General features: G+C 30.4%; 3 protein-coding genes across 3 annotated transcripts; all 3 read right to left on the reverse strand.

Moving 5' to 3' along the window:
* Positions 1 to 3,752: 3,752 nt before the first annotated feature.
* LOC107016227 (major facilitator superfamily domain-containing protein 12-like) lies at positions 3,753 to 7,150 on the reverse strand. Its single transcript, XM_015216721.2, has 12 exons — positions 6,777 to 7,150; positions 6,198 to 6,267; positions 5,845 to 6,044; positions 5,662 to 5,737; positions 5,490 to 5,567; positions 5,330 to 5,409; positions 5,108 to 5,234; positions 4,944 to 5,003; positions 4,804 to 4,854; positions 4,551 to 4,709; positions 4,271 to 4,403; positions 3,753 to 4,182 (listed from the first exon to the last, which is right to left on the reverse strand). The coding sequence occupies exons 1-12, from the start codon at positions 6,929 to 6,931 to the stop codon at positions 4,016 to 4,018; spliced, it is 1,356 nt and encodes a 451-aa protein (XP_015072207.1). The 5' UTR covers positions 6,932 to 7,150; the 3' UTR covers positions 3,753 to 4,015.
* A 1,256-nt stretch (positions 7,151 to 8,406) lies between these two features.
* LOC107012622 (protein YLS3-like) lies at positions 8,407 to 9,819 on the reverse strand. The gene is made up of 3 exons (XM_015212506.2): positions 9,385 to 9,819; positions 8,907 to 9,017; positions 8,407 to 8,621 (listed from the first exon to the last, which is right to left on the reverse strand). The coding sequence occupies exons 1-3, from the start codon at positions 9,716 to 9,718 to the stop codon at positions 8,485 to 8,487; spliced, it is 582 nt and encodes a 193-aa protein (XP_015067992.1). The 5' UTR covers positions 9,719 to 9,819; the 3' UTR covers positions 8,407 to 8,484.
* Positions 9,820 to 17,887: 8,068 nt separating this feature from the next.
* Positions 17,888 to 22,926, reverse strand: LOC107007966 (V-type proton ATPase subunit D). The gene is made up of 2 exons (XM_015206830.2): positions 22,775 to 22,926; positions 17,888 to 18,989 (listed from the first exon to the last, which is right to left on the reverse strand). The coding sequence occupies exon 2, from the start codon at positions 18,970 to 18,972 to the stop codon at positions 18,187 to 18,189; it is 786 nt and encodes a 261-aa protein (XP_015062316.1). The 5' UTR covers positions 18,973 to 18,989; positions 22,775 to 22,926; the 3' UTR covers positions 17,888 to 18,186.
* Positions 22,927 to 27,131: the final 4,205 nt, after the last annotated feature.

Consider the following 27,131-nt stretch of genomic DNA (forward strand, 5'->3'; position numbering starts at 1 on the left):
AGTTTAAGAAAAGAAAGAAGACTTTTTGATCTTGTGTTTCTAAATTAAAGTTATGTCAAATATACCAAATTATGACCTTAAATATGTCACGTGGAAAGTTAGAGTTAAAATTTTACCAAAAAAAGAAAGAAATTATTTTTTAAAAATAGACTTGAAAAGAAATAAAATAATTCTTTTTGAAACGGAGAAAGTAACTAGATATTATGTAGTCAATTATTGGTGAATGGGATCCCTAAATATGAAAGATACTTCCATTTTGTCAACCAAACGGCCCCTTAAAGTCCACAATTATAAAGTTATGGTCCCACAAAGAATCCTAATCTAAATCTAGTGATCACTAACCAAACTTCCTTTTTTCGAGGGGTGCTTACGTTACGTTACGCTTTTATGTTTTTGTCTCCTTATTGAAAAATAAAAATAAGGAATTACGTATTATATATTACTCTTTTTAGACATTTTTAATTATTATAATTTTTATTTTTAAGGTTAAATTATAAAAAAAAGTTAATTAACATTTTAAGATTTATAAATTTATCATATTAATATCTAAAAAAAATGTAATTTATAGTACTTTTCATATAATTTTTAAATATTGAAATTTTTTATTTAAATTATCAATTAATGTAATCTAAGTTAACGTTGAAAAATACTCAAATAACTTCCAAAAAATGTAAAATGAAATAAAAGTGAACGGAGAAAGTAATTAGATGAATTTAATTATAAAAAGGGAAGAAAAAAAATTTGTCACTACTAGAGTAATTCTTTCATGCATCTCGTTTTCTTTTTCTGAAACTATTAAATTATTTTTTACAATACAAAAAAAAATAAAAAACAAATATTACTTATCGTTAAGATTCCGACCTAATCAAGATTCCTAAGTACATGCTAATATTAATGTGAAAATGACACAATTATACAATGAGTCATCTCTTAATGTTGGCTTATTTGAAACTTTCTCATGCATCCACTACTCCTAAAGTCACAATCAAACTAATCTTTCAATAAAAAACAAACTAAGAAGAATTAACTTCATTAAAATAACTGTCCATTCAATCACTTAAATTAGAAATAGCTAGCAAATATATATACATATATATATAAAAGTTAATAAGCGACTAATTATTTATATGCAGATCCTTTTAATAATTTTTATTGACGCAAATATGTGCAATTAAATAAATAAAATAAGGATATTCCAAAAGTTATAATGAAATCGTAAGTATTCATTTAATTTTAATTAGAGATTTTGAATTCAAGCATCAAATATTAAATAATTTTTTTATAAAAGCTATTTATTAAAATCGAAAAAATAAAAATAAAATAAAAAAACAGCAAGTTAGAACTTGGAAGGCAAAGGTATCAACCACAAATTCACTATTTAAGTAGATGAGACGTAATCCATGACTATTGGGACTTAAAACAACTTATTTTGACAAAGTTGAATACATGTGGCTTCTATTAAATGAATTATCTTTATGTAACTTTGCCAATTTTTAAAACTGCATCAATATATCATGGAATTAGAGCCACCATCAAGTCATCAATCAACAAATTGGGTTTGTAATTATTATGCTTAAACTCCTCATCAAATTTACTACATGTATTAGAAAAATATTCTTAGAATTTAGTGGGAATGGTTAATCTCATCTCCAAGTTATTTTACTACATGTATTAGAAAAATATTCTTAGAATTTAGTGGGAATGGTTAATCTCATCTCCAAGTTATCGATAATTTTAAAAATATTTTCTCTGAATTAAGGGCTTGTTTGGACTGACTTAAAAAGTACCTTTTAAGTCAAAAATAAAAAGTCAAACTGAAATGACTTTCAAGTCAACAAATAAAAAGTAGGGGGAGATCTAAATTTGGTTTTTTACTTATTTTAAGTCATTTTCAACTTATCATTCTTGACCTTGTCAAACACTTCTCAACTTATTTTAATTCTTTTTTGACTAATTTTTAGTTATATTTTATATTTATCAAATACTTTTAGACGTCAAAAACCGAATTAAAAATAGGTTTGATTCAACTTTTAAGCACATTTAACACACCCTCTAATTCAACATAAATATACTCTCACATAAGCCACATGACATAACTAGTGGTCTCAAACTCTTGTAGGACTTTTAATAAAAAAATGGAGAGAAGCGTTGAAAACACTCCTATAAACTGGACAAGAATTCACGGTGTATTGCACCCATGTGACAAGATGAAGAGTGTATTTAAGTTCAATCAGTCAAGTAAAAGTTGTCAATAGTTCCGGGCATTGGCGGATTCAGGATTTCAAATAAGGGAGTTTAAAATTCGAAAGAGTCAGCATATGAACTAGTCGAAGGGGGTTCGACATCTATTATATAAATCTAAAAAATAATTTTAACCATGCATATATAGTAATATTTTCCGCCAAAGGGGTTCGTCAATAATTCATGTCAAATTTAAAAGTGTTTTAAATATTTTTCAATTTTCTCAATTGACTTTATATGATATCCATCCTTTTTGTTTTATTTGATTCTTATATCGAAAAAGATATTTAATTCATTTTAAAAAATTAATTTTTTTTTTCATGCTACCTTTAAATTAATGAAGTGCTTCACATGTATCTATCAAGCTTTTAAGAGTCTTGCTAACAAGAAGTTTACCGAAACACGCAATAGGTCAAATAAGAACTCAAGTTGCCATAAGGTCTGTAGTCGAATTTGAAAAGTTTCGAACATTTGAAATTTCAAGAAAAATTTAAATATTTTAAACGTTAAAAATGATCATCGACTTTCAACTTATCGAGGTTTAATCTCCAAGATTTTGATGCAATGTAAAGTAGGTACTACATGTGGGATCCAAACCCAATATTGACTTTTAACAATTGTTGTACGCAATTGTCAATGGTTGACAAGATTGGCAAACAATTTTTAATTGACAACAAATGCTGAGAAACACAGCAATTGAAAGCTTTCGGTGGTGAATGGTTGCAGTGGCAAATTTCTTCTATAAAAAATGAGCTCACCAAGTTAGAGCAAAAAAACATTTGACAGCAAAGTGAGGGATTACATAGACTATATAAGATATATAGTCTGTGAAAGAAAAATAGAATATGAATAATATTTTAGTAAAGTGATAAATCAAAAGAGTGTTATAATATATTAGTGATTACACAATATAAAAGTTCTTTGCTATAGTGATATCAGTTGCTTTTTTTGACAAATGATTTTTCCTTAATTTATGCTTTTCTTGACACGTGATTTTTCCTTAATTTAAAAGGTTTTCACATAATAATTTTAATCATATATATTTTTGTATTAATCTGCATTTTTCTAACACTATATACCATTGAAATAATGAATAAATATGTGTAATAATGTGAAAAAGACTCTTTTCACTCTTAACATGATCTCTTTTTAACTAAAGAACAATGAAGTAAAACTTTATGATTGATAAAAAATCGATGGACATTCGTTGATTGTGGCATAAACTTAAGTATTAACTGGCAGACTTTATTATGTCATAAAATGGTGGGTCGATTGAAAAAAATAAACGAATTATTGGTTAAAATCGACTGATTACCATCGATTATATAAAATATACAAAATGGATATAAAATTAAAAACACGATCGAGTCCCACGACTTTTAAGAAGTTATAATTAAAAAATCACCAAAATAAAATAATTGAGAAAAAAATCCAAAATAGTCCAGCTCATGGATTTTTTTTAATCTTACAACTGATCTAAAACCAGAAAAAAAAACTTGCAATGCTGTATCTGGCCATGCTCTAGAGTCCAAGTACTCAGTGCCATTGATTTTCTATCCAGAATATTCAATGCATTATTGCACATGATTTAGATTTCTGCATAGCAGTTTAATGTATAATTTGATACTCCTTTCGTTCAACCTTGTTTGTCCATTATTGATTTTGCACACTTCTTAAAAAACTATAAATAAAAGCGTAGTGCTTTGAATATAATAAATAAGAAAATGCTTATTAACTCCTTGTGATTGCACTAATTAAAGCTTTTGGCTTATCACTATGTCAACAAAGGTTCTGTCAAGGGCTCTGGAAGTGAAGTTCTGAACTTTGTAAAACATGTAACAATGACTCCAACTAATGCAGCAACTCCCGGAATGAATCCCAATGAAAATCGCGTTACTGTGAAACATGGATATGCGGGATTGCACGATGCTGGTGTTACGCCTGCATAGGTGTAAACAGTTTCATTTCAAAGATTTAAATTTCATTCATGATATGCATACGTTTGAAGAGAACGAAAGATATAGCTTACTTTCGTATGACTCTAGAATGTACAGCATTACCCCACACAATACTTTCTCCACAAAGCCTAATGATCCATAAACAAAAGCACATCCCTCAACTTCTTTATCAACTAGCTCACTTTCCATGCCTACTGAAGTTACCTATTAACCACGAAAGAAAACAGAAACATCGCGATTTAACTGTCAAAATAGAAGAGTTTCCAGCTCTGAATTGCTAAATATAGGAGCCTGAGTACACTTTGTTGCATGAGTTAACTTAAGGTACAAAAAAATTGAACTGCAGCATACCATCAAGAAGGCATTGGCGATTCCAATAACTACGGACAAGATGTACATAAAAACATTCATGTTAATCGGTAGGGAGAGTACTACTGCACTACAAAATAGCCACAGGAGGCCTCCTGCTGAAAAGATGGCCTTCAATCTGTGATTGTTCCATTCCAGTTCCTACGTGCAACCAGAAAAATAGTTAGCATACGCAAACAAAGAACAGATCGAAAGTGAAGATCAAATGTGGAACAACCCCATAGAGAAAGAGAACCTGGAGAAAGATAGATGTAATGAAGCTGCACAAATAGATGATGGCAGGAACCTATTACATAATAACTCAGCCCGATTAGCATTATTTAACTGGAAGATATAAGTGTTGTCAATTTTATTCAACTCGATAACAAATCATACCAAAGCCTTGGAAGATTGGCTCATGTGTAGATCACTAATTACATAGAGAGCAAGAAACACCTGAGATTGCAAATATAAAACAGAAACTTAGAACAGAGAACTACTACATATGTGAATGATCGATAACATACAACTTAAAGAAGCTGGAAGAAAATTATAGTTACCTGAGATATATTCGTTACAACTCTAGTTAACACATAAATGCTAGCTACTCTATAATACAGGCCATTTTTCAACCATCGCTTCCAAGAAGAACCACGGCGATTTGTCATGTGAGATACTTGTTTCACGCTGCACAAAAGATGCTTAACATTGTAATTTGTATCCTCATTAATGAAGTACATTCGAGCCTTCCAAATTAACAAGCGGACGAGTAGATAACAAACCTAGGCTCTTTAGTTCCAAGATGAAATAAAATTACAAAGAAGCACCCGATCAATACTGTGATAGTTGCCAACAAGTGGTACTGCAAAAGGAAGTGGTAAAGTACATTAACGAAAAGCACGTGCACATGCATATAGAGGAACACTCCTGGTATTCATGTACCTGCTCTTTTATTTCAACTTGTTTCACGGATGAATTGAATATGAAAAATCCAATTCCATATACGATTAGGCTTGCGACCTTCCCAATTATTGGTTCACAGTTACAAGACAAGAGGTAAAAGGTTAGTTTGGTTTATATAGAGATGAAAAGAATGGTGCAACAGAGTACCAACCATTGTAAAAGCATTGCGGCAGCTGACACATGCAACTCTGCTTGTTTGATCCAGGGTAAGGCCATTCACCATTGCCCTTCAACAGAGAAGGCCAAGAAAATGTAGAACACATTTATCATTTTAGCCAAATAATCGAATGATTCTGTAGTAAAGAAAAACAAACACGAAAGTTGAGATGATTACATATGTGATACTTGAGTACAAGACCATCCACCACTGAAGAGTATATCAAACATATAATATCCAATCATTTGCACAAGAGGCGTATCGATCCCAATAATTTTGCAAGGAACACAAACACCCCAAAAAAACGAATAAAATGCAGCAGAGACAAGAACAGTCCCCACAACATGCCATATTTTGAAATGTCCAAATCTGTCTATCTGTTGAGGGAAACAAAACAAGCAAAAATAATTCATGATCGGCAAATTTCTCGTGCATATCAAAAGCTTTAAGTGAAATATACAATAACTTCTCATGATATTACATCACATTTCTAATGAAAGAAAAAAGAAGGATCGCAATGGAAAAAATACCAGTACTCCAGCAATTATGGTCATCGTTGCATCGGTGAATTGCGCTGTAATTGCAAGTGCTGCAACTTGTCTGTGAAATAGAACCAAATGAAGAGTCAAATCAACCAATCACAGAATGAAGTTTAAACAAGTGTACTAAAGCCACTCGTAGACTAACTCGATCCAATACTTTGTAAGCTCTGAAGTCAGGTATATTCTGATTAAATAACGCTCTAAACATTACACTTCCCTTTCCAAACTTTTTGATGTACATCACAATCCACTACAACATCAAATTCATGAGATCCTTGTCACAACTCGAAAGTAATAGTAGCAAAATCAAACAAAACTCTTTTATACCGACTTTAAGTCCTTTTAACATTTGTTTTTTTTCCCCAACAGAACAAAAGCTACCAAGGTGTGTAATGGAATGGTAAAAGTCCCTCTACCTTTAACCAGGCGTCTCAGGTTCAAGTCTTCAGAATGAAATTCTCTCGTTAGGGAATTTTAAAAAAAAAGAACAGCAAAACCAAGAGAATAATATTTACTAGCTACAACAAGATGTTCATACAAAACAAGTTGGAGAAAGTATATGCTTACTTTGGAGGCATTCCAATACTGGTCAAATAGAGCAAGAGATAAGTATACCAATAAGTTGATGTTATATCATTAAGCACATGCCCTACACCATATGCTAAAACAGACCATCTTCCCAATGGCTTTGCTTCTTCATTTTCCACATTGCTTCCAATCATGATGGAATAAGTTAAACTCCGAGAATTCAAATCCACTCGAAAAATCTCAAACCTGTTCTTATAACAAAATATATAGTAGCAAATATGCTAAAAATAAATGAAGTCTTCTGCTGTTTGATGAAATGCACAAGTTATTTCCATTGACAAACAGACAACAGGAGTATCAATGTATATGACATGGACAAGAATCCCCCTTCCCATTCAGAAGCAAAGATATTATTAAAAATTGATGTATGTTGACAACTTTCAATTAATTATTACTCCTTATGATGATTGCAACAGTGTTTTTTCAATTATTGCCCATGCTGATTCAAGTTTTCCTATTACAAAGAAGAAGCCAATGTTATACGTAACTTTTTTATGAAATTTCACGTATATTATATTAACAATAATTATATAGTTGGTTGCATATTAATAAACTGATAGGCCACATCTCCAATTCTGTCAATCCCTGGCTCAACAGGACTATGCAATTTTCTAGGCTTGCGTTTTCACTAAATGTGGGAATAATGAAACAAAAAATTGCCTATAGTAGCTGCAACAAGATACTTCGCAAAAACGAATTCAGGATTTGATGAGTATGAATTCTCAATTTTAGTCGGAAGCAAATTTAAGATTTGAAGTTTAGGAGTTCTGAATTTAGTTATTAGAAGTTAGTGAGTTTTAAATGTATAATTGGTAAAATGTTATATTTAATGAATTGTAAGTACTCCTATCGTCCTATTTTATGTGACACTTTTCGCATTTCGAGATTCAAATAAGTCTATCTTTGATCGTAAGTTTTTCATAGATCCTTTTAACATTTTGACTTATCAATTATAGTGACTTAGTACTCTACACGTAGTTTACAAATATATAAATTTCACTTCAAAAAATTTGAAGATTCCATACGCAAATGTGTCAAAGTTAAACTGTTTAACTCTCGAAAAACGAAAAGTGTCACGAAACAGTGGAGTACGAAAACATGAATATAGGATTTGAGCTAAAATTGTTGATTACTGCCCAAATTGATTATTTTGTAGAAGAAAAATTAGTTAAATCCCACTTGTTGTGTTGTTTACTATATATGTATAATAGTGTTTGGACTCTTCATTTTCAATTTGGTATGACAAAACATGGGTGTGGGTGTAGGATTGGTTTCCAATCTGGTTAATGGATTTTGGATACTTTCACTAAAATCAGACAAATTCAAAATAAATTCAATGATTTTTATGATTAAAACAAAAGATAAGGTGAAATTGAAGAAATTAAAATACATTGGTATATAGAAGTTTCTATGCCACTCTTTTAGTCTTTTCCTTTTATTTCCTCAGAATTCTCTTCTTTATAAATATTTTTTTACATAGCATCTCATAATTTAGCCACACTTTATAACAAAGTTGAAGAAAGGCAACTGTTTGAGATTTTTGACAAAGTTTCCCTAAATGTATCACTCTGAGAAAATATTAGTAAATAAATATCAAATTAGAAGGACACACAAGAACACAAGGACCATCCATTTAACAAAATGATAGCTTTAATTATTATGATACAAAATAAGGTTATTAAACTCATCATATGAAGAAATTTGAAGTTAAAGACCAAAGAAGGACTACACCAACAATTGCTTCTAATACAAAATATCTCTTTCCAATATGACAACCAGCAGATTTAGGAGCACCAGCAGGGGCACCTGTAGGACTAGATCCAACTGCAAAAAAAATAAAAATAAAATTGCAACACAAAAAGAGAAAAGTGTTTAACCTTTATATATTTGACAATAAATAGAAAAATTTACACACTATGACGTCGTGTAAAAGATAACTACAAGTAATGTTTTTAAAAAATAGAATAATCATATATATAAATAAGACAGGTTATCTGATACAAATTATAATAATATAGTATTACGTTGTTAGTGTGTATAAGTTGAATCTCCTGAATCACCAATTTTTCAGAATTTTGTTTTTAAAAAAAATATAGTAGTATAACTTACCAGAAGGAATGGGGCTATGTGCAAGTGGACTACCAGCAATGCTGCTTGAATTATTAGCAATTTGATAGAATACTTGAGCATCTGGTGAATTTGCAGGCAAGTGGAGAAGTGCTGCATATATCATCAAATATTGTCAAAGATTAACTTGTTCATGAAAGTTATCACTTCATTTGTCTCAATTTATAGGATATATTTAAACGTAACAATTGAATATTAGACTTCTTATTTTACTTTTAATAAAAATAATTTATAGTTACTAACTAATCTCAGGCCACAAATTTCAAAAGAGTAACACCCTATTGATAAGATCGTAAACTCTTTCAGACCCTTAATTTCATTTAGTTGAGACAGAGAGACTCAGTAAGAAAAACCTACAAGTTGCATATTTAACCAACTGACATTCCGAGTAAGAGAGTCATTATTTGTGTTAACGAGAAAAGCAAGAGTGAAACTACGAGCTAAAAACAGGCGTACTTACCAGGGCATTCAGAAATATTAGCAGGGGCTTTACAAACAGAGGGGAGTGTTAAAGCAAGTGTAACATTGAGTTGAAGTCCCAAATCAGGATCATTTCTGTCCTTAATTAACAAACAAAGACACTTCTTGCTATCTTTCAACACTTGTTTCAATCCAGTACAGCAATCTGGTGTAGGAGCTGGTGCATTACCTCCAACATAAGGCAAACATGTTGCCAGACCAATCAATGATTGTGTACACTCTTCTTTGTCCTTTTCTGTGTCTGAATTTCCAATTACACATAATATCAACAACAACACCAATCTCAACTGATATCTCATGGTGCGAGAAACCATATTGAAATGTTTATAGAGGGAACTGAAGTGTCTTGAACTCTGTTTTTGCCTTTTGGTAGTTTTTTGTGATAAAGTGGAAAAAAGTTATACATTGCTTTGGTTCTTATATAACACTCAACTCTTTTCTTTTAGTTATCTTTAAGTAGTTGTCCATTTTGACAAATCAAAAAAAAAAAAATTTATCTACATACTCTCAATTAATTACTTTGAAAAAGAGTAGAAATTTTTTAAAATCTTAAATTTTTAATGCATCTATCACTATATTAATAATTGTCTTAATAAGAGTGTCAGTTCAAAAATAGACAAGTAATGAAAGACAAAAAGAGTAAGTTGCTTTACAAAAAAAATGTTTACGAGGGATAGTCTTAAACTTTTGACCTGCCTTGGACAAAATTTTGATATCAACAAATTTTGCGAGGCAAGCAAACGTCAAAAGTTTAAGACTATTTAGGGTAAATTCATATGATATTTTTTCATTAGGTCTCATATCGTGAAGAATAATATTCCTATATATTTCGTTTTTTTCAATTAGCTAACTGTGAGACTTTATTCGTACGTTCGACCTGTTAGTAAATTCCTTTGAACTAAAACTAGCCATGTGTTTGGATGAGGGTTTAAGGAAATAGTATTACTCAACAACTTGTGGTGGTTGAAAAGTACTCACTCTTAACATTTTCAGACCTTTTCCTTTCTTTAGTCTTAAAGAATTGTTGGCTTTATTATGGAAGATTCCAAGAACCACTAATTTTGTAGGAAGAAACAATAAATTAATTTGTTATTCAGTTTTCAATTAAGGATGTGAATTTTAGGTGTAAATACAAAATGGGACACTTTACCAACCCACTATAGGATATAAACCAATTAAATCTGGACCACTCACCTGAATTTCTTCTTGTTATCATAATTGGTTTGTGTTGCCTAAATTTAGCCATGACAACATTTGAGCATGCTTATGATGTCATCTTCCACTTATGTTGTGGATCAAATTAAATTGCTTAACTTGTTAAATCGTGTAGAATAATGTAATCACTCTGTTTCAATTAAGTTTTAAGAAAGTAAGAAAAGATTTTAATTTTGTGTTCTTAAATGAAAATATGTCAAACGTATCAAAATATTCTTTAATAATATAATCTTGAATGTATCATATTGAAATTAAATTGATAATAGAAAAGGAAGAAGACATTTATTTTAAAACGAATTAAAATGAAAGTACGATAAACAAATTGAAACGAAGGAAGTAATATAGATCGAATAAATTTTAGGAATTACATAGTTTTTTAAGGATTAAATTACAGAAATCCCACATTTTAGTTTACTTATTATCATTATCCCCTATACGTTTTACAAATCTCCGAAATCCCTCATTTCGCGCATTAGATTAGTGTATCTCACGCATCAGTTTAGTGTATCTAACACATTAAATTAGTGTATCTCGCGCATTAGATTAGTATATCAGGTATAAAATGTACATCAGATTAGTGTATCATTAAAAAAATGTAATATATCTTACTTAACGATTAATGTATTTCACGCATTAGATTAATATATCAACACTTTATATTATTATATCCGTTTGAAAATTTTCCATAATTATAAACTTTTCGGGGATAAATTATAATTTTGGTATGTGATTTTTGTATAGTTGTAAGGATTAATATAAATTGCAAAAGTAGAGGCCGGACTTTTTCACTAGAAGAGACAATGTCATGGTCCGCTCAAGGCCCAATTAATAATGTCCGTTTACGCTGCAACTTTGGGCCTCACGAAGGGAACAAATCCGTGAGACCCATAACCTTCGAAATGGACCAGAAAGGAGTCGGGTCGAAGTGGACAATAATTTCGTTCATTAATTTCTAATAATAAAGTATCTAAATATAATGTTTGTTTTGTTTGTTATTTAAATTTTATTGCATCGTATTATTATCTAAAGATAGATTTAAACGATACAATTTAATAGAATTTAAAAAACAATCAAAACAAATAATATATATAGACGAACAATACAATACAACCATCCAAACAAGGTCTATACTACAATAAACAAAATCGGAAAAATGTTTAAATAACTAAAATATTAAACTCGCTAAAAAATGAAAAATAATTAAATGAAAATGAAAATGTCAATCCTTTTCTTAAAATGTGCCCTCCTTCATCAGCTAACATCATTCATGGCGTCTAATGAAAGGCACGTAAGCCTCTGCATTGCATTTTTGTCCTTTTAGTTTCATCTTCAAATTGTTTGCTCTTTTAGAACTTTAAATTTTTTGTTTTTTGGTTCCAAACTCAGGATATTAAATTTAATAACAATTAACTAGTGTCAATAAATATTTTAACATTTTTTGTTAAAATATATATATAAATTGTTCGTCATGTTTCCACTTCAACTAATTACAAGACACATTTAGATAAGTTTGGCTTAGATGCTACTTGTAGTATTTTCAACCAATTTTAGATACATAAGATTCTAATGGTTGTTAAGGAAATTACATCAGAATTATTTACATTAATTAAATTATTAATTTATGATGTACAAGGTTTGGTGTTATTCAATAAGTATAATATAATATAAAATGATTAAGAAAAAAACAGACAGTAGATCTAGTCTAACTGAATGCTCCATTAAAATTCGTGTCAAGATCCCATTTGCTACCAAAACCAAAAAAATAAATGAGTGGTGACAAAAATTAGGCAAGGGAAGTGTTCTTATCTTACAAAAATTCATATGGCGTGTTAACTAACGGCTAGAACTAAAGATTTTTTTAACAGAAAAGGGTCTAAAATATTCTTAAAGTATTGAAAATGGTATAGAATTACCCTTCATCCAGCTATTGGCTCCAAAATATCCTTCCCACCCATTTATTGGATCCAAATTCCCTTGTTATCCACCTTTTGGTTCAAAATTGACCACTTATTTAACGGTTTTATATTTAAACTATTTAAATATTTTTTAAAATACGTGGCGCTCAACTATTTGTTATAATTTAACTTATTAGTATAATTTATAAATCAATCCACTACTCACCCATTACTAATTAAATCCCTCTAAATTAATAAACCTGTCACATTATTAATGCAAGCTACTGTCAATTGAGTGTTTTTAAAAATTATAGAAGTAAATTATCATACATTCAAGTGGCTAAATAAAAATCACCGATAAATTTAAAAGTCTGACTATGTTCATCTTAATTATTCTTACGTCTCAATTATGTGATGTTACTTCATAGGTAACTTTTTTTCAAAATAATATATTAAAGGTTTTAAAACAAATCATAAATATTTATAAAATTATATTTTAAAAAAGTGCATGAATTAATTTGGGAGGTATTACTTCTTTACCTTTAATCATAAATTTCTAATTCAATTTTGAAAGAAAGTGTCCTCCTAAATAAGAGGCTCAACCTAAATTTAATTGGGGCTTCGATTCGGACTCGAATAATTTTGGATGTCATTTTCAGGAATCTATAATTTCATCGTGTTTTAATAGTGTTTATGACGATTTTGATATTATAATTGGATTATTAATTGGGTGAGGTTTAGTTAGTAATGAGTGGATAGTGGGTTGGTTTATAAATTATATTAATAAATTAAAATTATAACCAATAGTTGAACGCCAAGTATTTTAAAAAATATCTAAAGAGTTTAATTTTAAAACAATTAAAAAAGTGGTCAATTTTGAACCTAAAGGTGGATGACAAGGGTATTTTGGAGCTAATATGTGGATGAAAAGGGCATTTTGGAGCCAATAGGTGGATGAAGGGTAATTTTGCACCATTTTTAATACTTTAAGAGTATTTTAGGCCCTTTTTCGTTTTTTTTATCGTGAATCACATAAAAAATTTGCGATACAGCAGATGATTTTTATTTATTTTATCAAATCAATTTATTGAAAAAAATATATAGTGGAAAGAGAATTTTCACTAAAATAGGGGGATAGTTTCTAGTTTTTTTCTTTATATATTGTAGTATTACTATTTTTTTTTATCAGTTAAATTAAAATATCAGTGAAAATAACATTGAACATTTTTTTTTACAGGAAAGTAAGATATTTTTTGTAGTGAGTAGTGACTTTTACATCAAGCACAAGAAAGACATAAAGGTGGTCACCCATCTCAAAATTTTGTATACCAAAAATCCCTCCCCACTCCCTCTAATACTAAACTAGGAAAAATTATAAATATACTCTCGATTTATTATAAATGATATACATATATTTTTAAATTATATTTTTGTAATATTGATGCCCTTACCGTTTAAAAATTAAAATATATATACTTTTCATTCTAACGGACGACTAAATAGGAACAAGTGATACTATTTTATCCGTCAGTCCGATATTTAATAAATATCGGATTCCTGGATAAGAATATGACCCATGTATGTCTATTAATTTAAAGGGTATATATGCACTAGTTTTTGGACGACAGGGACATCAATGTCAAAAAAATATAACGAAAGGTATCTACATACCATTTATAATAGTTTGGAGGTATATTTATCCTATTTCCCAAACTAAAAAAGAAAATGTTAGGAAGACTTCTATAAAGTTTTGAAAAATTTGTAGTACTTAATTAAACTGGAAAATATCAAATGGAAGCAAAGTAAATAGATCTTGAACATGTATGATATCGTTAATTTATCTTTCTTTTACTTCAAAATGACGTATTCTTTCATTCAATATTTGCAATATATATATATTATTTAGAGTCTGAATAAAGGGATTAATGTCTCCATCAACTTAATCACCATATAAATATAAATAAATAAGGTAAACTCCTTCACGATCCAATTACCAAAGGGGTTTCTTTTTTACAATTCTAAGAACTTGAAGTTTAGTGTAAATAAACTGACATTATAATAATCTTAAAAAAGTAAACATAAAGAGGTCCACGTCAAGTTCTGTTTTTGGTCGGTGACAAGTGTCAGTTGCATACATATTTAATTATTAGTACTATATTGTATAAAGGTCTTGACCATATAATAATTCACCGGCCAGTTGGATAAATATTAGTGGAACCTCCAAAAGTTAAAATCCTACGTACAATGCACCCAAAGCTAACACTAAAAAAAAAGTCTCCTCTCCTATACTTATTTTAAGAACGATGATACGTACAAAATTTAATGCATACTTATTTTAAATAAATGGTATAGTGTACAAATACCTCCTGAATCTATGTTCGAAATCTCAGAGACACACTTATGCTAACTTATTTTATTAATAATTTTTTATCCCTTTTTGGCCTATATGACACTATCTTGTGGGTCCAACGTTGGTTGACTTTTTTTTCAAGCTAGTGCCACGTAGGCCGAAAAGGGGTAGAAAATTACTTATAAAATAAGTTAGGGGGTAATAGGACCTTAGTATAATATAAGTGTGTCTCTGTAATTTCGGGTATAAGTTAAGGGGATACTTGTGTATTTTCCCTAAATAAATCTTAATTTTGATATGGCTTTAAATTATCTAATTGAAGGTAAAATGGTAAATTTTTAAAATAGCACTTTAATTGAAACAGATGGAATATCTATTATCAAAAATGTGAGGAGATTGGATGAATTAAATCACAATATACTTTTCGCTAGAAATATTGTGTTCGAGCTTGAAAATAGAGATAGAGAATATCTTCCTTATTTAGAAATGAGTCAAAATATATGACACGAATTTAAATTAATTGAGATAATGAGTTCATAAATCTAATGCTTAAAGGAAAATAAAAAAGTCATTTAGCATCTAGTCAAATAGAGGAAAAAAGACAACAACACATGAGATTTAGACCTTTATAAAAGCCATAGTAAGTCTACTCCAAAACCAAACAAGTCTCATTCTAAGAAAATCAAACTCTTGTTCCCACACTTTGAAGCAAATTAAAGTTGCAAAAAATGGCAGATAATTACTCATCATCACAGCCACCTTCAATACATTTATGTTTCTTCTTTCTTGTTCTTTTCATGTTTGTAAGTGTTACATGGTACATCAACTATGAGTCTATCTTTGAAGGCATTATGGATCAATTCAAGTTTCTTCTCATGTTGTCTCCATTAGTACTACTTTTAATTGTTCACTTACTTTCCAACTTTGAAAAATCTCTCATGTTCAATATTCCTTTGCCTGAACAAGACTCATTTCATAGAGCTGGTGGTACTCCTTGGGGAGTTGGATTTCTCCTTGTGCTTCTACTCTTCATGATTTCTTATCACTCTGATCTTCGCGAACGATGGTTTCCTCTTCTAAGTTGAAAGAAGAATATGTTATGAACAGTTACATGTAATTATCTTTTAATTCGAGTGTCTGACAGGAGCCCTGGTGTAGTTATTGTAACTGGGATGTTTAATTAGTGTTCTTCTTGTTATTTTTTCAACTAGTTTCTTCAATATTGAAAAGTTTGTTTTGTTTTTCATGTTGTGGTTATTACTTAATAATTATAGGCTTATGAATGTGTAAATAATCGTCATTTCTGGTCAACAGTATTTATTGGTTGAACATTTTGGCAGCTATATTCCATTCAAGTACAAAACTGGTCACAAGAATTATTCACTTTTTTGGGAATAATTATTCAGTTTGATTATAAAATTTAATTTGGAGTTGGATTTCAAATATGGAAAACTGTTCCAAACATGTTTTCCAACTCTCTTCTCTCATTTCCAAAAAATATAACCAAACACAACTCCAACTTTAAAATTTTCAAATAAGATAAATAATTTTTGAAATCTATGGTCAAAACGCCTATGCAGTAGTGTGTTTTTAGGTTCAGTTGAAGTGCAAAATTGTTGAAAGAAGGTCTAAAAGAAGAGCCAGAATTGCTGCAACTTAAACTTGGCCATCACAGTGCCATAGCCATAATTCATATATCATACTTGGAGCATTCACCAGAGAAGATTACGTCGCTTTAAGCTCTTCTAATTACAGAACCATTCACATGTCCTATATGTTGATGTAAAAATAATGATATTGGCCATAGATTTCAAATGCAGAAGCTTGATATCAATAAACAAAATCAATATTTCAAATGCAATCGTTAATGCTTGAAACGGCAACTTAAATAAGCTCTTTGGTTTCATTACCCATCAACAAACCAGGTGAGCTTTCATGCACATGATTGATACTATAAAAGAACCAAGTTTCCAGAACTATGGTGAAATCAACATTTCCATCCTCTGATCAAGCTTTTCTCAAGAAATAACTACATATTGAAATTAACTAGACAAGACATCATTAGCACAAATCTAACCATCTAAGGGCTCCATCAGAATTGTTCTGCTGTCAACAGCACAAATGCAGAAGACTCATGTTTATTGTAATTGAACCATACGAGAAAAGAGTCCAAGGGATTATTGACAACCACATTGATAACAGGCAAAAGCCTTAGATTAACCACAGCCTATGAAACTCGGGATAATGAGCCCTCCCCTCTACCCTTCTCCACGTGAAATACTTTGCTTAGTCACATGGCACAGAGTTCAAACATGTGACCTAAGTCACAATCTAAGCTCCTAAACCTTTGCCACTTGAACAAGACACCTCCGTAGTCCGTACTACCGGACCTTAACCCCCAAAAGATGGAAAATGCAAAAAGATAAAGACATCCAAAAGAGAAAAGCATACTATCTCGATAAGGCGGGAGACATCAGAAGTCAGTCGAGAAAGGAAAAGCTACATGCAAGATAGAACGGTTCAATAATCCCTTTGTCTAATATTTATGAATTATGGGCAAACGACAGGAATTGAACCAGCATATAGTGGATTCACAATCCACCCGATCCAAGTTCGATTATTTTGACACTAGCCTACCAGAATATGCATAGTTTAGAAACCCCACAGGAAATTTGCTCCAGATACTAATGGTTATCAGTTATGACAGACGGTGGAATCGCCTACTGAGAGCAATCTCAAAGCATGAAGCAATACTCAAAACTTCACTGAATAAACAAATTAATTCAAAAGGAAAATGTGTAGGAGGAACCATAAAATTTTAATGTACATTTTATCGCCGTTTTCCTCTTTACTAGAATGCACTCACTATACCCGTACAAAAAGGATTAATAGACTTGGAACAAGTTTATCACCAAGATAACAGAGAAAAGATTTCTGATGCATCTGCATATCCACCTCAATCCTAGGAAGGAAAGCTGTTTTCACTATTTGTATATTTGAGTGCAGTGTTGATGTAAAGAAGGGAGAGAATTAATATTATTAAATACATGACACAATTTTGAGACAAGAAATATCAGATAAGCTTATGCAAAATATTCAAAAATAAAATTTCCATCCAACAGCTCTCCAGGTAAAAAAGACTGTCACTGAATCAAAAAATTGAAAAAAGCACACAAAACTAACCAATGAGGCAGCTCCCCGTAGAGTTCATCAAGTACAAACATGCACAGAGCTCTTATTAAACAGGAAAAATCTCTCCATCTGATAATATTATCCATCTATATTTGACAACAAACGTGACTAATAAAAGCTGACCTCCACATCAGAATATAATATCATCATCTTTCTGTGAAGCATGGGACAGTAAGTTATGGGCTGAACCAAGCGAAATACCTCTCTTCAAAGAAATATCTTCAGCAGACTTCTCCGCTGCATATAGCCTGGCAGCAGCCATCTGTTTCTCTACCTCCCTCTTCTTGTAACCTTGTATCTTCTTCAAACGGAAGAAGTCTTCCCTTTCCAGTTCATCAAGTTCCCCCTTGATGTAAAGAACTGTGTTCTCCAACCGAGGCTTCACAACATTCTCCAAGGCATTGACCCTCCGATTTGTTGTCTTGATTGCCTCATCGAGAGTCAAGAATGATGTTTGCAGTGACGCTAGCTCAACAAGTAATTCAATAGATTTCACGTAAGCAGCACGGCAGGCTTGTACCTGTTGCCCACCTCTAGCTAATCCAGTCAGGTCATTCTTGGTCTCTCCTTCAGAAAAGTGCTCAAACTTGGGGAGCTTCACCCCAGCAATATTTTCCTGCCGTGATCGAACTTTCAGAGTAGCAGTCTGGACATTTTCAAGGACAACGTGCTTGATGTTCTCACCAGCAGAATATTTGGCCTCTGTCAGAGCAAATGAGGAATTTTTCATGACATCTCCCATCGATTCCTTTGTTGATACTATTTTCTTTAAAATCTGACGGAACTGCACAGTCAAAGCATCACTTTTCTTTTTTAGCAAAGCATGGCCTCTTGTTGCTCCAACAAGGCGAGCTTTAATAACTCCAAGCATCGTAACTGTTGGGACGACAACCAAACGGTTGGTTTGCCCTGACATTTTTCCAAGCTACTTAGCTGAAAAGAAGAAGTGATGTTATAATTTACATCGAAAAAAATCTCACTTTGATATAGGACACAAAATTGTAAATGAGAGTGTAATTGAACATCAAAATGACCCTATCAGTTGGGTTTTTCATTTTCTTATAGACGAAGTAGTCCTTTTTTTTTTACCCTATATTCGATGTCAGCAATAACAACATGTGCAGTATAGTCCCACAAGTGGGGTGTGGGGATGACAGAGTGTACACAGACCTTACCCCTACCGGGCTCCGGCAGGTAGAGAGGTTGTTTTCGATAGACCCTCGGCTCAAAGAAAGCAATAATGATCACAGCTTTAACCAATGAGAAAACAATTCTGTTCACAGAAAAACCAAAAATTCCAAAACCCAATTTCAACAACAAAGAATAAAATTAAGCATAACCGACAACCTAGCAATTTCCAAGATATGAAAACAACACCAAAAATAACAAGAAGCAACTACCCACTACAGTACACAACCAAAACTCAGTAAAACTCCACATGCCAACATGAACAAAACATCATTGAAACAACCCCCAAATCACATAACATTCACAGCTTGAAGAACACCTGCGGAAAAATATAGAACAAGGCGGCTTTGGTGGTGTGATTAGGTTGATATGCTATCTCAATTTTTTTTCTGGTCAGTTACAGAATCAGAACACGGCCAAAACTAAGTAAACTCAACATCCAAAATGAACAAAACAACATTAAAACAACACCCAAATCACATAAAGTTCACAACTTTGAAGAATATCTGCTGAAAAATATATCCGATGTCATTAAAAAAAAATTTCATCAATTTAATTTTCATGGATAACCAAAATCATCAGATGTATGCTCCTAATGATGATCAAAAATCCCAGAATAGAAAAAATACTAATTATCCATAATGCTAATATCTATTCTTTCACACACTCTCCCAATCTAACGTTTTTAGGCATACTGATTGATATACATTCAAGAAGCATTCTGGATAAGTTATGACGCTTATAGTGCAAATGATTATAAGTTGAATCCATTTCATTCATTGTCTTCTTCTCAACCTCCCCTCGCTTACTGAACTCCACGTGAAATTTTCTTGAATCTCAACAAAAGAATCTTCTAGAAAAATTCATAGGATTAGAGGAACTCCTCTTCTTGGACGAATGATCAGGAGTACCCAGAAACACATCTCGAAGAGTTTGGGAAAGGAATCCATATAGAAATGATCCAACTCATCAAGATACAAAATGAGAATCATATCCATACGATTTTGCACTTCACGACAAATACCATCTCTTCTATTATTCTAAGCGGGTATTCAAATTTAGGCGGTGAAAAACTTATTATTCTTAACTCTTGGGCTCAATAATGTAGCTAGAGTGAATCGTCACTTGTGCTACAGTCCAATATAAGTGTGAAAGAGCAATTCTATTGCAACGGTTACAGGACATGACACTGAGGCTATTGATTTGCATCATCAAAACAGCTCATATCTCTTTTTACTTTTAGCCAAAGTCTATACTTATGATTACAAGAAGGGAATTTGTGAATGATTTCATATTCTGACTTCTCATTTCATCTGGCAAAAGCTCAAAATTCATTGTATTGTGAGACTCAGTTTATGGAACGGCAAAAGCTCAGATACACCATTTTCTTTTTTTAAAATTATCAGGAAGGTAGATTAGTAAATCAGCACAAAGTCAAAGCAATCACCATACTGGAAGAAGTAACAAGATCAAACATTATCTTTTAACTGAATCTTTTAACTTGCATCAGCTTCTGCACTATTTCTAGTAAGGGGGTATATGCCAGTGACTACTTACAGCGGTCACTATATTCTAGATGAGGATTTTAACAGAATCATTGATGATTTATTGGTACGAGAAACTGCTCAGGTAATATTCTTCCCAATGAAAAGCCTTTCGGATGACTGTTGCTTTTTTCTTGAATGTTTCTTTTGTCAAAGGAAAATTAGAAAATAAATTACTTATATTATGAGCAGAAGAACCTAATTAAATGCAACGTCACAAGGTTGTATTGAACTTTAAAAATGAAACAACAGAGCTGTATAAGACTTCTTTAAAAAATCGAATACCAGGAAGCTTGGAAGGCACATTCTCAGTGTCACTTTAATTTCCTGTCCTTTTAAACCATTAGGTTCCAGATATTCCAACCAGTTTGGAACCTTAGATTATGCTAAGCGACCGTCTTGAAGACTACATAAAAAGCCAACTCTGCTGACAATCCCAAGGCAGTGAAAGTTCTCCATTGGGATATGAGTCTAGAAATAAAATATTAAACACTACTTTATTGAGGTTGATGGGTAATAATATGATGGTCAATATGCTTTCTGTGGGACAAATAATTAATTATTCTCTTCCCTTAGTCATCTAAGGCCTGGGAATAAATCAGATGAAAGAGTGACAACAGGCCCCTATGGGCTTTCTTATTGGATCTCCCATCGGTCTGAACAGGTTTGTTATTGTTGTGTTTCTTCACCCCAAAAATCCTCCAGCTGTAGCTTAGTTTAGATTGCTATACAAAAATCTCTAAATCCGTTAAGGTAATATCTTCTTGTGCTTGATGAAAATAAAGACATTAAGTCGCTTTTGCAAGATCATCTTCAAATTTCTGAAAATGGAACCACCTTATTATGTATACTGCAGCTTTGGGGAGCTTTCACTGATCTCTACCTTCTTGTATTTTCCTACAGGTTAAACTTGTTATGAATTTATTACAAGATTCTGGTCTTTTTAAGGAGAATGTATGGAATTGATTAAGATGTTTAACATCCGTGTTTATAAATGGCCAGCTATTCCCTGTTGAAGCTTCTTCTAATTCGCCAATCAGAGTGACATCTTTTGTTGGCTGTGCTAGCAGATCATTTTAGAAGCACCCATCCATGTTTACTGGAGAAATTGACATTTGATCTTCTGTTTAAAGCATTAATCTTATTCTAAGAACAGATAAGACCATTTCAAGCTCTTTCTGCAGCTTATTCACAATATTCAAAATTTGTAAATATCCAACCAGAATGCAGTAAGAATCTTAGCCATTTATAGAAAAACGATCAATGTTCACCATATACAGAATCATATTCTTCAACCGTGGTCACAATATTGTTCTTATTAGACCTTAGTGATACACTTATCATAAGTTCTTATTATCACTTACCATCTTATTTAGGTATATACACTATGACTATTAGATAGATGACAGCACATCTCGAGGTTAATTTCCTCTCCTAAAGCGTCTTTTAACATTTTCAAGTATTCTTTCCGGGTTACTTTGTGCTTCAGCACAATCACCAATTTTAAAGCACCCCAAAAGTGCCAAATTTACATATATTTAACACTTCATCTTCTTGTGTTTGATTGTAGTATAGACTTAAGTTTACGTTAGTACTATCTTCTACCCCTGCCACAACCTGTAACTCCAGACCAAGAGACGGAGATGATCCAGCACAAGAAGTAACCAATCAAAACTCGGACTAACGAATAAAATAATTATGAGAAGAGAAGAGGATCCACAATAACCAACGCAGATCTTAAGCAATTGAAACTAAATCCACAATTCATCAAAAATCATTAGAAGGGGATCCATAAACTTAATAATTGCATTTAATAAACTGAATCTCACAATACAATGAAAAATTTCATGATCTAATTCCGTTTTAAGAATACCCCAAATGGCAGATCATAACAAATAAGAATGCGTATATAACTTGTAAAAATCACAAATAAGTACAGCAAATTGAAATTGCGGAATGTTGATAACCAATTCGGAATTCACTTACATGTAGATTTCGCCGGAGAAGAAAGAGATCACCGGAGCTTCAAACAAACTCAGCAGAAAAAGAGAATTGGGTCAACTATGCCAAGAACAACACTTTCAGATCCAAATTCGGACTGCCTGTTACTATACCTTTATTTTATCATTGACATAAAGACAAAAAAAAAAAAGTGAAAAAATAAATAAATAAAAGGCAAAAGAAATTCTTAACTATTATATTTTCGTAAGTTTATACTTGAAAAAATTTCTTCAACTATTAATGTATTGAATAATAAATATTTAATTTATATTTAATTTTTTAACTTTAAATTTTTTTATTTTTCTTTAATAACATTTTTCTTATAGTACAAAAAAGTATTATAAAATATCCAAAATAAATTTTTTTAAATATTTTAGTAAATCTTAATACAAATATTTATCTTTTAAGTTTCATATTCAATTAATCACAGTATAAAATCAAATTACAGAGAACTACATACCAAAAAAAAAAAAGGAAATATTAGTAAACAAATATTTATCTTTTAAATTGTTTTTTTATACTGAAAAGTAAAACGAAGTTGGGCAGCTCTTTTCATTGAAGTATGTATGTCATTGATCATTGAATACATAATAATAATCTTTTGAGAAGAAGAATTTTTTGAATGGTAGTATTTCGTAGGCCCTTAATTATTTGTTAGTTTTTTATTTGTTTATTTTAACGAATTAATAAAAGATTATTTTTTTATTTATTATATTTTCAATTAATTATTTTGAAAAAAATAGATTTTTCTGAAAATTTTTAATTCATACATTTCATAACTAATAGGGGTAAAATGGTAAACTTCAAAATGTCGTTATTTTCTTAATAGGCGTACCAATTTAGAATTGGACGATTAATTAGGAATATAGTGAGTATATTTTAAAAAATAAAGGAGGGAGTTAACAATCTGGATAAACATTCAACGATAAGGTAGAATTTTAGATAGTTAATCAATTGAGATATTAAGATTCTTAAAGAAAATTAATGTTTAATATAAAAATAGAAAAAATAACTATCTTTTCTTAAGTTGATAAAAGTAATAAATACACAAAATGTAGATCACTCCTTAAGGAATAGGACACAATAATATAGCGCACATCAGAGAAGAGAGTACCCCCTTTATTATAAAAATCATAAGAGAAGAAAAGTTCACAGAAGGTTGGGAAATAGTACGCCCGGTTCACCAGGTTCTACCACTGCAGGGCCCAATCATAGTTTTTAAAATGATGGACGAATAAAATTAAACAAAAGAGTTAATAAGTTAATTTCAACAATAAATAAGAATAGAGAAGAAATTATTCATAAATTGTATTCGTCAAATGCGTTTTATGTCTTTCTCTCAACGCTTTCTATTTAGGTATCTATAAAGGATTTTTCAAGTTTTCAACATCGTGATTTTTTTTAAAAGATACAAAATAAAATTGTAGGTTAAGAAAAGAAAAATAGGAAAAGAGATTAGCAATTTGAAGAATCGAACATTCACCGATAAAGTGAAATTTTAGGCAGTTATTCAATTGAGGTACTTAATTTTTCTTTAAAAATAATAAGTAATTAATTTAGAGTATAAAATAGAAAAAATAATTATTTTTTTCTTAAATGATAAAAGTAATAAATATATATTGGTGGACAAATAAAAATGAACGGGAGGGGTAATAAAGTAATTTCAATAATAAATAAGAAAGAGCGAGTAACTTATTCATAAATCATATTCGCCGAATGCATTTTATTTCTTTCTTTCTCAACTCCTTTTATTTAGATATCTACGAAGGGTTTTCAAGTTTTTAACGTCATTATCTTTTTTAAAATGTGGAAAAATAAAATTGTGGGTCGAGAGAAAAAAATAGAGGAAGAAAATATTAATTTGAAGAATTGAACATTCACTGATAAAGTGAAATTTTAGGTAGCTAATTGATTGAGATATATTTTGCAAATAGTAGACAAATAAAATTAAATGATAGGGGTACTAAAGTAATTTCAACAATGACTAAGCAGAGGGAGAAACTTATTCATAAATCGCATTTGCCGAATACTTTTTTTATGTATTTCTTTCTCAACTCTTTCTATTTAGGTATCTTCGAAGTGTTTTCAAATTTTCAACGCAATTACCTTTTTTAAAAGATAAAAAAATAAAGGCATAATACATAAATATGACATTAACGTCAGCTGACAACTATGACCTTTAACTTTTGATGTGCAGAAATAGATACTTAAACTTGTATAAAGTTGAACAAATGAACACATTTGTCCTACATGACAATTTTGTGTCAAACATGACATTCAATGTGTATTATCTCATATAAGACGTGTGTGTCTGCTTGTTTAATTTTATGCAAATTTAAGTGTCTACTTATGTACATCAAAGTTTGAATGTATAGTTGTCCGATCTATCCAAGCTAACGGTCATGTTTGTGTATTATGCCAAAAAATAAAATTGTGGGTCGAGAAACGAAAAATAGGGAATGAAACTAATAATCTGGAGATTCAAATATTCACTGATAAAGTGAAATGTTAGGCAGCTAATCAATTGCGATACTAGGATTTTCAAAAAAAAATGTTGAGTATAAAATACAAAAAATAATTATTTTTTATTGATATGATAAAAATAATAAATATATTTTAAAAATAGTGGACAAATAAAATTAAACGGAAGGGATGATAAAATAATTTCAATAATAAATAAGAAGAGGGAAACTTATTCATAAATCACATTCACCGAATGTATTTTATGCCATTCTTTCTATTTAGGTATCTAGGAAGGATTTTGCAAGTTTTCAACGTCATGACCTTGTTTTAAAAAATGAAAATAAAATTGTGAGTCTAGAAAAGCAAAAAAGGGAGGAAATTAAATATCTGTAGAATAGAACATTCAATGATAAAGTGAAATTTTGGATAGTTAATCAATTGAAATAATAAGATTCTTAAAAACAATAAGCAATTAAAAGTTGAGTATAAAATAGAAAAAAAATGTCTTTTAATGATATGATAAAAGCAATAAATATAATTTAAAATATTGAACAAATAAAATTAAACGGAAGGGACTATAAAGTATTTTCAACAATAAATAAGAAGAGAGAAATTTTTCATAAATTGCATCCGTCGAATGCGTTTTATGTTTTTCTTTTTCTCTCTTTCTATTCAAACATTTATGAAGGATTCTTCAAGTTTTCAACAGCATGATCTTTTTTAAAAAGATGAAAAATAAAATGTGCCAAGAAAAAAATAATAGGGGAAAGGATTAACAATATGAAGATTTGAACATTCACCGATAAAATGAAATTTTAGATAGCTAATCAATTGAGACACTAAAATTCTCAAAAAAAAATTTAGTGTCAAGTATATAATCGAAAAAATAATTATCTTTTCTTGATATGATAAAAGTATTAAATAAAAAAAATAAACATATTTTAAAAATAGTGGACCAATAAAATTAAACGAAAGGGGTGATAAAGTAATATCAACAAGAAGAGAGGAAAACTTAATGATAAATTGCATTCGCCATAAACTTTTTTAAAAAAGATAAAAAAAACAAAAAAAACTATGAAAGGTCTATCATTTATTGGAAAACTAATAATTATGAAGGATTCATAGTAATTACTATCGGGTAAATTTACCCGCATCGAATTTTTACATTATTTTAATATATACAATACATACATGTCATGTGTTTAAATTTATAATTTATTTTATTTTATTTTAATTATTAACATATGTTTTGCTTCATTAAATCACATAATCATGAAAATTATACTAATTTGATGTAAAAACTCGATACAATAAACTTTTTCCATTATTATATTTTAATTAATTTAGTGATCTAATATAATACAACATAAAAATTAAACTCTAGTACTCTCCATGTGGTGAAGTGTTGGAATAATTAGAATTTCGGGGAATCCAACGACTAAAGATTAAAAGAACGAACACAAAACATATTATTATTGATGTTAATTACCTATTGAACAATATTTTTTTCTAATTTTATTTTTTGCGAGAAAATATTGTTTTGGATATATATATTTATGACCCCTTTTTAGAGCGTATAAAAGAAGCTTAAATTTCAAATCTTTATTCTCAAAGTTTATTCACTATAAAAAAAATATGTTTATTTTGGGATACATGCTCATAGCCATTGACGTGTGTGGCTAATAGCAAATTAAAAAAATACTCAAAGTCTCAAACTCTTTTTTTTTAAGCTCCACTGAGAAAGTTTTTCTCATTAGAGATGACACTCTACGGAGATAGATGCAGATAATAGGTTAATAGACTGATGTAGCTTCTACAACATAAACTTTATATATATATATATATATATATATATATATATATATATATATATATATAT

The sequence above is a fragment of the Solanum pennellii genome, chromosome 1 (assembly GCF_001406875.1).
Source record: "Solanum pennellii chromosome 1, SPENNV200".
In the NCBI taxonomy this organism is placed as follows: domain Eukaryota; kingdom Viridiplantae; phylum Streptophyta; class Magnoliopsida; order Solanales; family Solanaceae; genus Solanum; species Solanum pennellii.